Below are 13,953 nucleotides of genomic sequence, written 5' to 3' on the forward strand. Positions count from 1 at the left end.
ACTCCAGGAATCCATTTCTGATGTTATTTCGCAGATTAAAGGTCACTCGTTTAACTATCAAGCGGTCAAACGTCAGGAGCAATTTGGTTCAAAATTGACGAAATTCGCTGAATTTCCGTAAACCAAATGCACCATTAATGATCATTTTCAGGTTACAATGTGATAGCAGTGTTATCATAAACCACAAGATGAAAGTCACGGGATATCGTGTGCCAATTTATTCTGTCAATAGCCTATTCTTAATCACAGAAGTAAGCATCATGGTCATCCCCCAGGTGCAGAAAGAGGCACGGGAAGTAACGAACATCGAACAACCTCTTCTACGATCGTTGGTGACTTTACTATAGGCAACACCATTAGCCAGACCAGCCATTACTCTACTGCGCTCTCGTGATCAGCACTTGTGTAAATAATGAGGTAATGTAAGCAGTCCCTCCAGCCTGGCCCGCAGTCATCAAAAGTCACGATCACTGCGCTGCCACAACCAGACCACTTTGGGTTCTAGCTGTCAAGGACTCCATCACATGCACGGAAAGCTCAGAATTGTAAAAGAATCTTGTCGCCCATCAAGCCTATGTAACATCATCTGCGTTTGTCCGTAAAAGCGTTGCAGCATTGGGGCGGACCAGGTGGCGCGTACTCAGCTATGGGGCTGGAAAAAGGGGGGGGGGTCATATCTGCATTGTCATATTTGGATGGATGGATCAGACCTCGACCTACACATCTACCCCCCCATGGACGACAAAGGCACACACCGCCATGGCCACCGAATTCCAGCCAATCTTCATCCATGTATGGTATCTAATGAGGGATTGGGCGCGGGCCAAGGCATATCAACACTGATAATACCCGTACCTTGAAAAGCTGCAGCTTACCCTGACTCCTGAAGCCGTTTGATGCCCGGATTGGCTCTTATTGACGACACTGACGAGAAACAGGCGGCACCCACCTGCTCTTCCCTCATGTGAACTAGCGGGCCAGTTTAAGAAGTTATTCATACTTCAGAAGCTGCATTCGTGCCCAGGAGAAGGATGAGCAGTGGTTGTTGAGCGTGTTGACGTAAAGAGGGTTGCCACTGATGCGGACCTGATGACGCAGTTGGGCCAGCAATTCTTTGCGCATTGTATGGACACCTGCGACACCTCCATGACTCATAGGCTCGCTACAATCTATACACCCGTACACGTGGGAAAACCAGCTGCGCATCATGATCACTGCCGGCCAAAAGGCGAAATCTCTACACCATGTGCGTCGTGCCGACTTTTGGAGGCTGCCGAACATTAGGTCCTCAGATGGTTCTCCATTCAGAAGCCCTATGAGTGGGATCCTTGTCTTGCATTGATAGTGGCACACTGCGGACCACCGCTCTCTGATGAATTGTGACTGCTGATGCTGTCGGCGAATGGGGGGGCATGCAAAGAAGCTAAAATGTAGCTGTACCGTGAAAACTCAGGATGCACAAACTATGCCTGCACAGTCGGTGATGGGCGTGCTGCCAACACATTCACCAGAAGAACGAGGTGGTGATAAGGATGACGAGATTGAGTGTGATTATAAGATCAGCGTGAGGAGCAGAAGACGATGAGCGGGGGGTTGCATTTTCAGAACAGAACATCTGGTGTTCAATCACGCAATACAAATTTATTGTGCCAATAGTCATGTTTCTTGCATGTTTTAAATTATACTATTAGTCATTGTCGTCCTATATATTTAATTTTGCTAATTTGTTCAGCAAGATGGTTGGTTGCTTTACTGACTGTCATGTTTTATAAAGCAGTAAAAGTATAGGGTGCGAGTATATTTTACTGAAATATGTGTTTAAAATGAATAAATAAACAATAATTAATTGTTGAAGTTATAAATCTTGATAATTTGAGTTGATTTTACCTTTGACCTCTATGCAAACCGTGATCCATATAGCCCATACATTATTAGATTTTCAAAAATAATAATAATAACTTACTTCTGCAACATTACCATCATCTCCACATTAATTATGTGGGACAGTTCCGATAATGGTGGGCATATGTGCTTTACGAATTCAGCGCGAATTTTCTCAATTTTGAACCAAAGGTGATCGTGGACCTGGAGCCTTTATAGGTTAAACGTGACCTTTACTGCCGAAGATAACATCAGAATGGATCCTGTGAGTCAAAGTGTGTAGAAAGTGTTTATTCACACATGTTCTAGGTCCATTAGTTAAAAGTTGTATTTTGACCATATTGTACTTGACCCATAGTGGTCTAGGCATTAATTATTAATTTATCAACAATAATAATATCATTACTATCATCAAACAATTCAATACGGGGACTCAATACACCTTCACAAGGCAACACATATTTTCAGTCAGTTATCGTTGTAAGTGAAATTGGGGTATTTAGCCAAAGTGACCTTTGCCTTGACTTTATAGGTTGATCCTTGACCTTTAAACGCCGAAGTAACATACAGAAATGGCATTCACTGGGGTCAACCCTATATAGCAAAAAGCTATCACACATGATTCTAAGCCTATTATTAAAAGTTGTATTTGGCCATGTTAATTATGAATTAGGCTAATTAAAAATGTTCCCCAAAGTTGGCGTGTGCTGCCAAACAAAGCTTAAAATCGTCACACATGGATATGATACAATATCAATAAAAAACCTTGAACTATTAAAATTTTCTTGGTTCGCTATTTCTGCCACTGGACTATAGCTACTACAGACCATCTATAGAAAAAACGACGATGATAGCTATTGACAAGCCTAGAGTCTAAAAGTCTAATCACAAGCCTAATCCACTAAGTCCTGATTCAAAAATTTCAAATTTTATAAACTTACATTTTTAAAACCATTATAATTATCAGTAAAATAGCATAGAGATTTGTTCACTCCCGCCCTGCACAACGTTACCGGTTTCCTGGCTATGGGGGGGGGGGGGTCAGATGGCTATTCAAATACGTATATCGGATTGTGTTGTTCAGAGACGTCTATGACTTAAGTGCGCTCCTGGTCAACCATTGCGTCTCGTGTTGGAGCGGGCACTAGCGTCTTAGGCGTGCGTGGCAACAGAATGCGTTTTAGTGATGAACGTTGAAAACGCTGATCCCGACGGACATTCGTTAGTAAGCTGTTAGAGCGGTGTAGATGGCTCACGCGTGCGTTTAGGTAAGCTTCTATGCACGGTGAGAGGGGGGCGTTGTAGGCGACTGTCGAGATAGTCTAGATGCGCGGACTCGAAGAGTATCAGGATAGTCGTTGACCGTAAATGATTATTCGCATGAGGAAGCTAAGGGACATCACCACACGCACCACACGACGACGCACGACACGCTACATGTACCTACGCACATTACGTATACAAGCACACACGCAGCACACACGCACGCACGCACGCACGCACGCACGCACGCACGCACGCACACGTTATGCAAACGCACTCACGCACGCAGTACGCACGCCAAAGCAGAAGCATTCACACACGCGTAAATCATACACGAGGCACGCAGACGCGTAACAACATCATAATTAATGTAACCTAATCGGCGAAGGGATTATGGCAAATTACGTACATTACGTTGATGTTATTTAATTAGGAATAAATTCATCCAACATCCGAGAAAATATCGACGTTTTTCTCCATTCCCACAGAACACCCGACATAACAGTCCCTTTTATTAACGAGTTTATTCAGAGGGCATATAAAATATATCAAATAATGCGCCAATTAACACTATCACTTGTGTTTTCACGCGTTACTCAAATTATATTTCAATTAGACATTTTTTATGTTAGCAGGGACCGTAACGCCGGCGCGCCCTCTGACGGCAGCATTCACTACATTACGGTGTTGGCGATTGTTGTCGGCGATTGTCGGCGATGTTGTTGGCGATGTTAGTCGGCGATGTGTCGCGATGTTGCGGCGATGTGTGGCCGATGTTGTCGGCGATAGTGTCGGCATGTTGTTGGCCGATGTGGTGTTGGCAATGTTGCGGTGGCGATGTGGTGGCGATGGTTGGAGGCGATGTTGGAGGCGATGTCTGGAGGCGATGTTGTTCGGTGATGTTGTCGCGATGTTGTTGCGCGATGTTCTGTGGGCGATGTTGTGGACGATTGTGTTGGCTGATGTTCGGTGGCGATGTTGTGGCGATAGTGTGGCGAGGTTGTTGGCGATGTTAGTTGGCAGATGTTGTGGGCTGGCATGTTGGTGGCAATGTTGGTGGCAGATTTGTTGGCCGATCGTTGGTGGCGATGTTTGTCGGCGATGTTTGTCGGCGATGTTGTTGGCGATGTTGTGGGCGATGTTTGTTGTGCGATCGTTTGTGGTGGGCGATGTTGTTGGGCGATGTTGCGGTGGCGATGTTGTCGGCGAATCGTTGTTGGCGATGTTGTTGGCGATGTTGGTTGGCGATGTTGTTGCAATGTGGTGCGGATGTATGTTGGCGGATGTTCGTGGCGATGTTGTTGGCGAGTGGGTGGCGATGTTGTTGGCGATGTTGGTTTGCGATGTTGTTGGCGATGTTGGTGGCGATGTTGTTAGGTGTGATGATGTAGACAACGTGTGAATTAGCTAGACACGGCGACATATTAACTTGGCTTTATTTATGTTTTAGTGAGTTATGTATTAGTAATAATGCGTTGTTAAAGTGTATGTATTACTTGTTATTATACTTTTAGTTATTATTACTTTGGTTATTATTATTAGTTTTCTGGTGTTGATCTTAGTTATTATTACTTGGTTATTATTACTTAGTTATTATTACTTGGTTTTTTCTGTATTTTGATCTTGTTATTATTACTTAGTTTTATACGTTACGTGATGGTGCGTTTGGCTCGCTGAGTTTTTTCTTTAGGGAAGCTAGCAGGGTTGGTTATCAGCATCTACCTGATCGCGGGAGAGGCAGGGAGGCGTGCGTCACGTAGATAGAGCGATTATAATGTTTGCTCTTACAAGCTTTCCTTATTTATGGGGCTGGGGGGGTTGAGTGTGGAGGAAATGGTCCTTTATCATAGGGAGCAGATACATATATCCCTTTATCCGTGGGCTGGTGTAGCGGAGAGGTAGGGGTGAGATATTCATTTATCTGGGGGTGTAGCGGAGGTAGGGCGTGCAGATATTCATTTATCCGTGGGGTTGTGCAGAGGTGATGGGTGAGATATTTATTTATCTTGTGTAGGGGTAGCGGAGGTTTAGGCGTTGCGTTTCATTTATCCGTGAGGGGTTGTGGTGTGTAGCGGAGGACGGGGTGGTTATCATTTATCGTGGGGTGTAGCGGGGTAGGGGGGACGATATTCATTTAATCCGTGGGTGTGGTGTTTGTAGCGGCAGGTAGCGGGTGAGATATTTATCTTCCTCCTGTTATTCATTTATCCGTGTGGGTGTAGCGGAAGGTAGGGGTGAGATATTCATTTATCTGTGGGGTGTAGCGGAGATAGGGTGAGATTATTCATTTATGCCGTGGTGGTTGTAGCGGAGGGTAGGGGCTGAGATATTCATTTAATCTGCTGGGTGTACGGAGGTAGGGGTGAGATATTTATTTATCTGTGGGGTTGTAGCGAGGTGGTGAGATATTCTATTTATCTGTCGGGCGTCGAGCAGAGTAGGGTGAGATATTCATATCTATTCTGTGGGGTGTAGCGAGGTAGGGTCGAAGATATTCATTTATCTGTTGAGGCCCTGTAGCCGAGGTAGGCGGTGAGATAATTCATTTAATCCTTGGGTATGTGTAAGGCCAGAGGTAGGGGTAGATATTATTTATCGTGTGGGTTGTAGCGGAGGTAGGGTGAGATATTTCAATTTATCTGTGGGTTGTTAGCGGAGGTAGGGGTATCGGAATATCATTTATCCGTGCGGGTGTAGTGGAGGTAGCGAGATGAGATATTCATTATATCCTTGGCTATTGTAGCGGAAGCTGGGGTGGATATTCATTTGTTGATGCGGTGTAGCCAGAAGAAGGAGGGTAATATTTTGCGTGCCGCACTGATGCAACACTCCTACAATACTGAAACAATACTCGACGATTATAATGTGTTTTGGTTTAGCGTGGATATCAATCTATTCATCTACGTCGGGAATTCATTCATACCGTCTGTCGCCTTCACGTTTCTCTGCGTCCTCTGTTCTCCTTGTCTTGTACTTTCAAGATAAAACACGAATTTTGCAGACGTATTTAACAAACACGCTGGGCTCGGAAATACTTGCGTGCCATTATTGAGCCGACAACACCACCTGATCTTTAATCATTAATAATTTCACGGCGAAACATTCGCCGTTAGCAGAGGGGTGGACCAAAGATCATTCCCATGACGGCACAGCGTTTTTGCTTTTTCTCTCACTGAATTCTTCCCTTTCAAATAGCCGCGCAGTGAAAAAACTAATTCTCTCCGCTCGTATGCGCGTATGCTCGTATGCACGCGAGAAAGGCGCGGGAGTAAGAAAAGCGCTTCGTAAGAGGTTCTCGGAATGAAAACGTCAGGGAATCGCGAGAACTGGCACTTGTGTCGGCCTACTCGTCGCCTGCTTAAACCCTTGCGCGTATTTGCGACTTTGTTGCATTGCACTCGGGCTGCGATTCTAGAATGATAGATCGCAGTCGAAATTGCTTAAATCGCTATGTCTGCGGGACGTGGCACTAAACTCGCTAGCGATTACTGGTCGCTTGCCCAACGACGTTCTGGTCGTTGCAAGAATTCTCCAGCAACTCGTCGCTCCAATCGCTCCGTAAATCGCTCGCGAAATCGCATGTGTGCGGTAGAGAGCCGACTTGCGTTGCCGCACACACGGGAAGCGATGCGACCGATCGCATGCGGTTTGCAGGTTCTGCCAGCGACGAGCAACCAAAGTCGCAGGTCTGCGCTAGGCTTTCACGGCACGTGGTCACGTTGCTACTGTGGTATCATTGCTGCGGACGTGCGAACAGACCACGTCTAGAATATCGGATAGCCGGAGAAAACTTATATTCTCCGTCTTTCTTTCCTGCATGCTGTCTAGGTTCTTCTGTCTAGTGTCACGCCGTAGTTGTGTTCGCCTGAAGCATGTTTATAATAAATAGAACTATAGAATAAATAGCGTCTGTTTAGAATAATAATCGGTTTATAACCTGAAGAAAACAAAGTGAACGTGCCAGTGTATACTATGAGACCTATTTATATAGGATATAGTCAAGAGCGTATAAAGAAGCCTTCTTAATACGCTATTGATATATATATATTTACCAATAGCTATATATGCCTATTCAGCAATTTAATATTTAACACGCACGCACCTACTCAGCCTTCGTACGTGTAATATTATATCGCCTAGCAGTCTATGAGTAGACGACCCTTGCTACGTGCGCTCTCCCACTACTGCTGTTGTTTTACCACATAATCTTGTTTAGCAAACGCCGGCTCATCTTCATTCTATTGTGTGCCGGATGCCGTGGGTGTGTGTGGGTGTGTGTGTGTGTGTGTGTGGGTGTGTGTGTGTGTGTGTGTGTGTGTGTGTGTGTGTGTGTGTGTATATATTGTGTTCGTGGGAGGTGTTGCGTGTGCGTGGTCCGTGTGCGTGGTGCGTGTTGCGTGCGCGTTGCGCGTGCGTGTGACGTGTTCGTGTGCGTGTTGGTATGCGTGTGCTGTGTGTGGAGTGTGTGCGTATGGTGCGCCCGTGCGCGATCGACGTGTGTTGCGTGTGCGCGCTGCGTGGTGAGTGTTCCGTTGTTCGGGGTGAGTGTGCGTGTGAGGTGTGCGGTGTGCGTGTGAGGTGTCGTGTTTAGTCGTGAGTTGTCCGTGGTGAGGGTGCGTGTGCGTAGTGCAGTGTCCAGTGTTCGTTGTGAGTGTGACGTGTGAGTGTGCGTGTGCGTGTGAGTGTCCGTGTTCGTGTGGTAGTGCGTGTGGAGTGCTGAGTGTGAGTGTGAGTACAGATTCGTGTGAGTGTGCGTGTTCGTGTGAGTGTGCGTGTGAGTCGTGCGTGTCTGTCTGTGTGTGGTGACGTGTTGTCTGTGTGGGTGGCGCGGTGTATCTCCTGGGACGACAGCCGCGCATCGCGTGGGCGCCTCGCCTCACATAGTGCATTCACGCTGCACACGGTTGATGCTCACAACAGTGCATCACGCTCACACGGTGCATGCTCACACAGTGCAATCCACCGCTCACACGCGTGCATGCACACTGCACACAGTGCATCCACACTCGCACGGTGCATCCACACTCACACGGCTTCATGCTACATCGGTGCATTCCGCTCACACGGCTCGACATGCTCACACAGATGCATCACGACTCACACAGTGAATCCACACTCACACGGTGCATGCTTACACAGTGCATCACACTCACACGGTCGCATCACGCTCAGCACGGTGCATGCTCACCACAGGTGCATCCACGCTCCACGGTGCATCACGCTCACACAGTGCATCCACGCTCCACCGGTGCATCCACGTCACACAGCTGCATCCACACTCACACGGCTGCATCCACGCTCACACTGTGCATGCTCACATAGTGCCTCCAGCGCTCACACAGGGCATCCACGCTCACACGAGTGCATTGCTCACACGTGCATCCACACTCACACGGTGGCCATCCACGCTTCACACTGTGCATTTTGCTCACATAGTGTCTCCGCGCTCACACAAGTGCTACACGCTCACACGCGTGCATGCCACTCACACGTGCATCCACACTTCGCACGGTGCATCACGCTCACACGGTGCATGCACACTCAAATGGTGCCATTGCACACTCACACAGTGCATCTACACTCGCACGGGTGATCCACACTCCACACGGTGCCATGCTCACCACGGTGCATCACGCTCACACGGATGCATCCATGCTCACACAGTGAATCCACACTCGCACGGCTTGCTCACCACTCACACGGTGCATTGTTCAGCACTGGTGATTCACGCTTCACACGGTTGCATCCAACGCCCTCACCGGCTGCACCCGCTCACACGGTGACTGCTCACCACGGTGCATCCACCCACACACGGTGCATCCACGCTCACACGCGTGCATCCACCTCCACGCGGCTGGGGTGGTGCGCATGCTTCGTGATCCAGTGTAAGGTGGCTCTATGTACTGTATCTGTCGTTCAGCGTTCTTGCGTTGCGGTGCGTCTATGTGCGTGCGTGCGTCTGATGTTGCGTGCGGCGCGCGTCCACCCCGGTGGGCGTGCGCGGCCGTCTATGTGCGTGCGTGCTCTATTGGCGTTGCGTGGTCTATGTGCGTTGCGTGCGTCTATGTGCGGTGCGTTTGCGTCTATTGTCAGTGCGGGCGTCTATGTGCGTGCGTGCAGTCTATGTGCTCGTCACCGCGTCTATGTGCGTGCGGGCGTCCATCTGTGCGTGCGGCGTCTTGTGCGTCGCGTGGCGCTCTATGTGCGTGCGTGCGTCTATGTGCGGTGGGGGCGTCTTATGTCGGTCGTGCGTCTATGTGAGTGCGGGCGTCTATGTGCGTGCCGGGCGTCTGAGTGCGTCGCGTGCGTCTATCCGTGCGTGCGGGCTCTTCGTGCGTGCGGGCCCGTCCATGTGCTGTGCGTGCGTCGATGTGCGCTGCGGGGTGCTCTCTATGTGCGTGCGGGCCGTCTATGATGCGTGCGGCGTCCGTGTGAAGTTGTGTGGTGTGGTGTGTGTGTGTGTGTGTGCTGTTGTGTGTGTGCGTGCGTGCGTGCCGTGCGTTGCGTGCCGTGCGTGCGTCAGCGCTGCGTGCGTGGTGTCTTTGGATGCGTGGCGTTTTTTTTTCGGGCGTGCGTAGCAGTGCGTGGTGCGTGCGGCGTGCGTTGCGTTGCGTGCGTGCGGCGTGCGTTGTGTGTGTGGTCGGACATGCGCTTGTTGTCTCTAGTCAATTCCAGCTGCTCTATAATGTGCAATGCTCCAACTCCACTTTCTATTTTTGCCCACATATTTATGGGGAGGGGTTGCTAGTATTTGCGTGTACGTACGTGAGCGTGTGTGCGCGTCGGTGTGCGGACGTAACGCGCGATATTGTGCGCGTGTGCGGACGTTACGGCGTTGTGTGCGCTGTGTGCGGACGTAACGTGGCCTGTGGTTGCGTGCTGCCCGCAGTAGTGCTGCGCGTGTTGGGCGCGTTACGCGCTGTGTGTGCCGTGACTTGCCCGCGCGTGGCTGCGCCCCTGTGGCGGGACGTAACGCGCGTGGTGTGTTTCTTGCCCGCGCGTGTGCGCCGTGTGTGTGCGCTCGTGTTGCGTAGTAGTGCTTCGCCGCGGTGCGGTGGTGCGCAGTGTCGGGCGTACGCGCGGTTCCCGTGTGTCGTGCTTGACGCGTGCTGTGCGCGTGTGCGGACGTACGCGCGTGTGTGCGTGCTTGCCCAGCGTGTGCCTGTGCAGTGCTGCGGGCACTGCCGTGGCGTGCTGCTTGCCAGCGTTAGTGTGCGCTGTTGTGGTGCGAAGTGACGTAGCAGTGCTGTGCTTGGCCCGTCCGAAATTGTGGCGTGTGTGCAGGCGTACGTGCGTATGTGCAGTGCTTGCCCGCGTGCCATGGTGAGGCGCGTGTGCGCGGGGAGACGTACGCGCTCGTTTGACTGTGTGTGCTTGCCCGCGTTATGTGTCTGCGCGTAGTGCGGGCGTACGTGCGCGCTGTGCCTTTTGGCCGCGTGATGTGCACGGCTGTGCGGGCCGTTACGTGCTCGTGGCGCTCATGCGCTGCTTGCCCGCCAGAGGCGTGTACAGGGGGGGGGGGGGTCCAGGCGGTACCGGAACCCCCCTGCTCGCGCAGAAACGACATCTGAAGGGGGTCTAATTTTCAAACATTTTCTGGGGAGGGCCCCCAGACACCCCCCCCTTCGCGTGTTGCATGTTCTGGGTTACGGTCAGACCCCCCCCCTGGTACAAATCCTGTACACGCCCCTGCCCGCGTGTGTGCGCGCGTGTGCAGGCGTACGTGCGTGTGTATGCATGCTTGCCCACATGTGTGCGCGTGGCGTACATGGGTGCCAATCTCCAAATCGAAGTATCCGAATATCTTGTTATCTTGTCACAACGCATGCCCTCATCGATTCAGTATGTAGATCAAAGCTCCCAGTTATTAGATCCCAGCCGATTTTTTTTTGAGAATATTACATCGACATTTCCATTTCCCTGTGCGGACTTGCATGAAATTGCCTCTTTTAAAGTCGCATAGCACAGCAAACTTTTTTATGCACGGGAAAACATCGCGGATGAAATCAATAGCTCCACGCAAAAATGTTCATTCCGCGAATGTAAATAATCTATAATAATCGCCAGAATATAACGCGAATGTTGGATATGCTCGCCTAGTGGTGCCACCTGTGGTTGGATTCTTGCGGGTTTTGCGCCACAGTACGATAATACTCATACTGCAGGAACGCACGTCGCTGTACATAGAGTTTAGTTGCATAAAAAAGGGGTATACAGGTATATCAGAAGTCTATTAACATACATGTTAATTACTTGTTGATGAACTACTGCTGTATGTGTAGTTGCGTATGTAGTGAGTTTGCTTTATGTTGGCATTCAGGGTTGTTTTCGGCATTGTCTAAAACAACAAAAGTAACATTGTCTAATTTTATTTTCTGCTTATTTTTCACGTTGGATCTATCTGGCTATGATGTATGCTTGTTCAACGGCACCGTGAAATCACTAGGTAAGTGCGCTGGTGTTTCGTTCTCTAACTATATATAACCTTTCATCGGTGGGTTATACTTTAGTTTCTCTTCTCCTATATATAGAACATATGCATATGTATAATTATGTGTGTGTATGTATATAATATATATAATGTATATATATAATGTATGTATGTATGTAATGTATGTATATATATATAATGTATATAATATATATACCTGTGTGTGTGTTATGTATATATAACGTTAAAATCAAAATTGAATATGGTGTCATAAAGTAATCTCTTCAGCATCTATTCCTCATGCTGAATGGTTGCCATTCACATCTCGAAAGCTCATATATCATAATAATATATATCGCGTTACATGTACATGTTTTTTCTGCATATGCGAGCTGTTGATTTTCGCCGGTAGATGGCAGCAGCTGATAGAAATGAATATTGCCTGCCACTCGCTCGTAATCGAATCGTTTTGTGAATCCCGCTCACAATAGATGGCGCCACGCTCGCGTCGCGGGGGTTAGCGCTGAAGATGTACATCTGAAGCGAAATGTGTGTGAGATCTGATCATGTCGTAATTAGTAACTTGCCGCGCGGGAAGTCATCACATGACATGTATTGATGATGCTGCGCGACAAGACTGCAGATTACATTCTGCTATAGCGTCGAATATGTTAGGAGTGAAGATTTGGTGCGGCCTGTGTCGTGGAATGGCTGCAGAGTAGCGTACTGTGTAACTGAATGTCACATTGATATGTGTTATGTGTCCTAGCTGGGGCTGAATATAGATAGCCGCGTAATGTCGATAATACGTATGGTGGTGTGTGCTGATGTGATGAGATATTCATTTATCCTTGGGGTGTAGCGGAGGCTGGGGTGAGATATTCATTTGTCTATGGTGTAGCGGAAGAAGGAGGGGAATATTTTGCGTGCCGCACTGATACAAAACTCCTACAATACTGAACAATACTCGACGATTTATGTGTTTTGGGTTTAGCGTGGGATATCAATCTATTCATTCTACGTGGGAATTCATTCTACCGTCTGTCGCTTCACGTTTCTCTGGTTCTCTGTCTCCTTGTCTCTGTATTTCTCAGATAAAACACGCATTTTGCAGACGTATTTAAACAAGCACGCTGGGCTCGGAAATACTTGCGGTGCTATATTGAGCCACAACCACCACCTGATCTTTAATCATTAATAATTCACGGCGAAACATTCGCCGTTAGCGAGGTGCGAACCAAAGATCGATTCCCATGACGGCACAGCGTTTTGCTTTTCCTCTCACCTGAATTCTCCCTTTCCAAATGCGCGCAGTGAAAAACACTAATTCTCTCTCGCTCGTATGCGCGTATGCTCGTATGCACGGGAGAAGGCGGGGAGTAAGAAAAGGTTCGTAAGAGGTTCTCGGGAATGAAAACGTCAGGGAATCGGAGAATGGCACTTGTTCGGCTACTCTGTCGCTGCTAAACCCTAGCGCAGTATTTGCGACTTTTTCATGCAACTCGGCTGCGATTCTAGATGTAGAATCGCAGTCGAAATTGCTGTGAAATCGCTATGTCTGCGGGAACGTGCAACTACAACTCGTAGCGATTCTGGTCGCTTGCAACGAGTTCTGGTCGCTTGCAAGAAATCAAACTGGTTTGATTTTCAGGAACTCGTCGCTCCCAATCGCTGCGAAATCGCATGTGTGCGGGTAGAGAGCGACTTGCATGCGCACACACAGTGAAGCGTGCGACCGATCGCATGCGGTTGCAGGTTGCAGCGACGAGCAACCAAAAGTCGCAGGTCTGCGCTAGGCTTCACGCACGTGGTCACGTTGCTACTAGTGGTACTGATGCAGCGGAGCGAACACGACCACGTCTAGAATAGTCGGTAGCCGGAGAAAACTTATATCTCCGTCTTTCTTTCCTGCATGCTGTCTAGTTCTTCTGTCTAGTGTCACGCCTAGTTTGTTCTGCCTGAAGCTATGTATAATATAATAGAATATAGAATAATAGCGTGCTTTTAGAATAATAATCGGTAACCTGAGAAAACAAAGTGAACGTGCAGTGTGTACGTATGAGCTATTTATATATATATAATCAAGAGCGTATAAAGAAGCCTTCTTAATACGCTCTTGATATAATATATATTATATTACCAAATAGATATATATGCCTATTCCAGCAATTTAATATAACACGCACGCACCTACTCCAGCCTTCGTAGGTAATATTATATCGCAGCAGTCTATAGTAGACGACCCTTGCTAGCGTGCGCTCCCCCACTACCTGCTGTTGTTTACCACTAATGTATGTTTAGAAACGCCGGCGTCATCTTTCATCTATTGTGTGCCGATGACGTGTGTGTGTGTGTGTGTGTGTGTGTGTGTGTGTGTG

The 13,953-nt window shown here is 48.5% G+C and overlaps 1 protein-coding gene across 1 annotated transcript in view; it reads right to left on the reverse strand.

Moving 5' to 3' along the window:
• LOC106814360 (RUS1 family protein homolog) overlaps positions 1-1,148 on the reverse strand; it is a gene marked incomplete at its 3' end in the record, with an annotated part of 7,318 nt that extends 6,170 nt beyond the window's left edge. Inside the window, exon 1 of the mRNA XM_014818673.1 lies at positions 1,087-1,148. Coding sequence (XP_014674159.1) covers positions 1,087-1,148 — 62 coding nt within the window. The remainder of the gene's footprint in view (positions 1-1,086) is intronic.
• Positions 1,149-13,953: the final 12,805 nt, after the last annotated feature.

Source organism: Priapulus caudatus, unplaced genomic scaffold, assembly GCF_000485595.1.
Source record: "Priapulus caudatus unplaced genomic scaffold, Priapulus_caudatus-5.0.1 Scaffold912, whole genome shotgun sequence".
Lineage (NCBI taxonomy): Eukaryota > Metazoa > Priapulida > Priapulimorpha > Priapulimorphida > Priapulidae > Priapulus > Priapulus caudatus.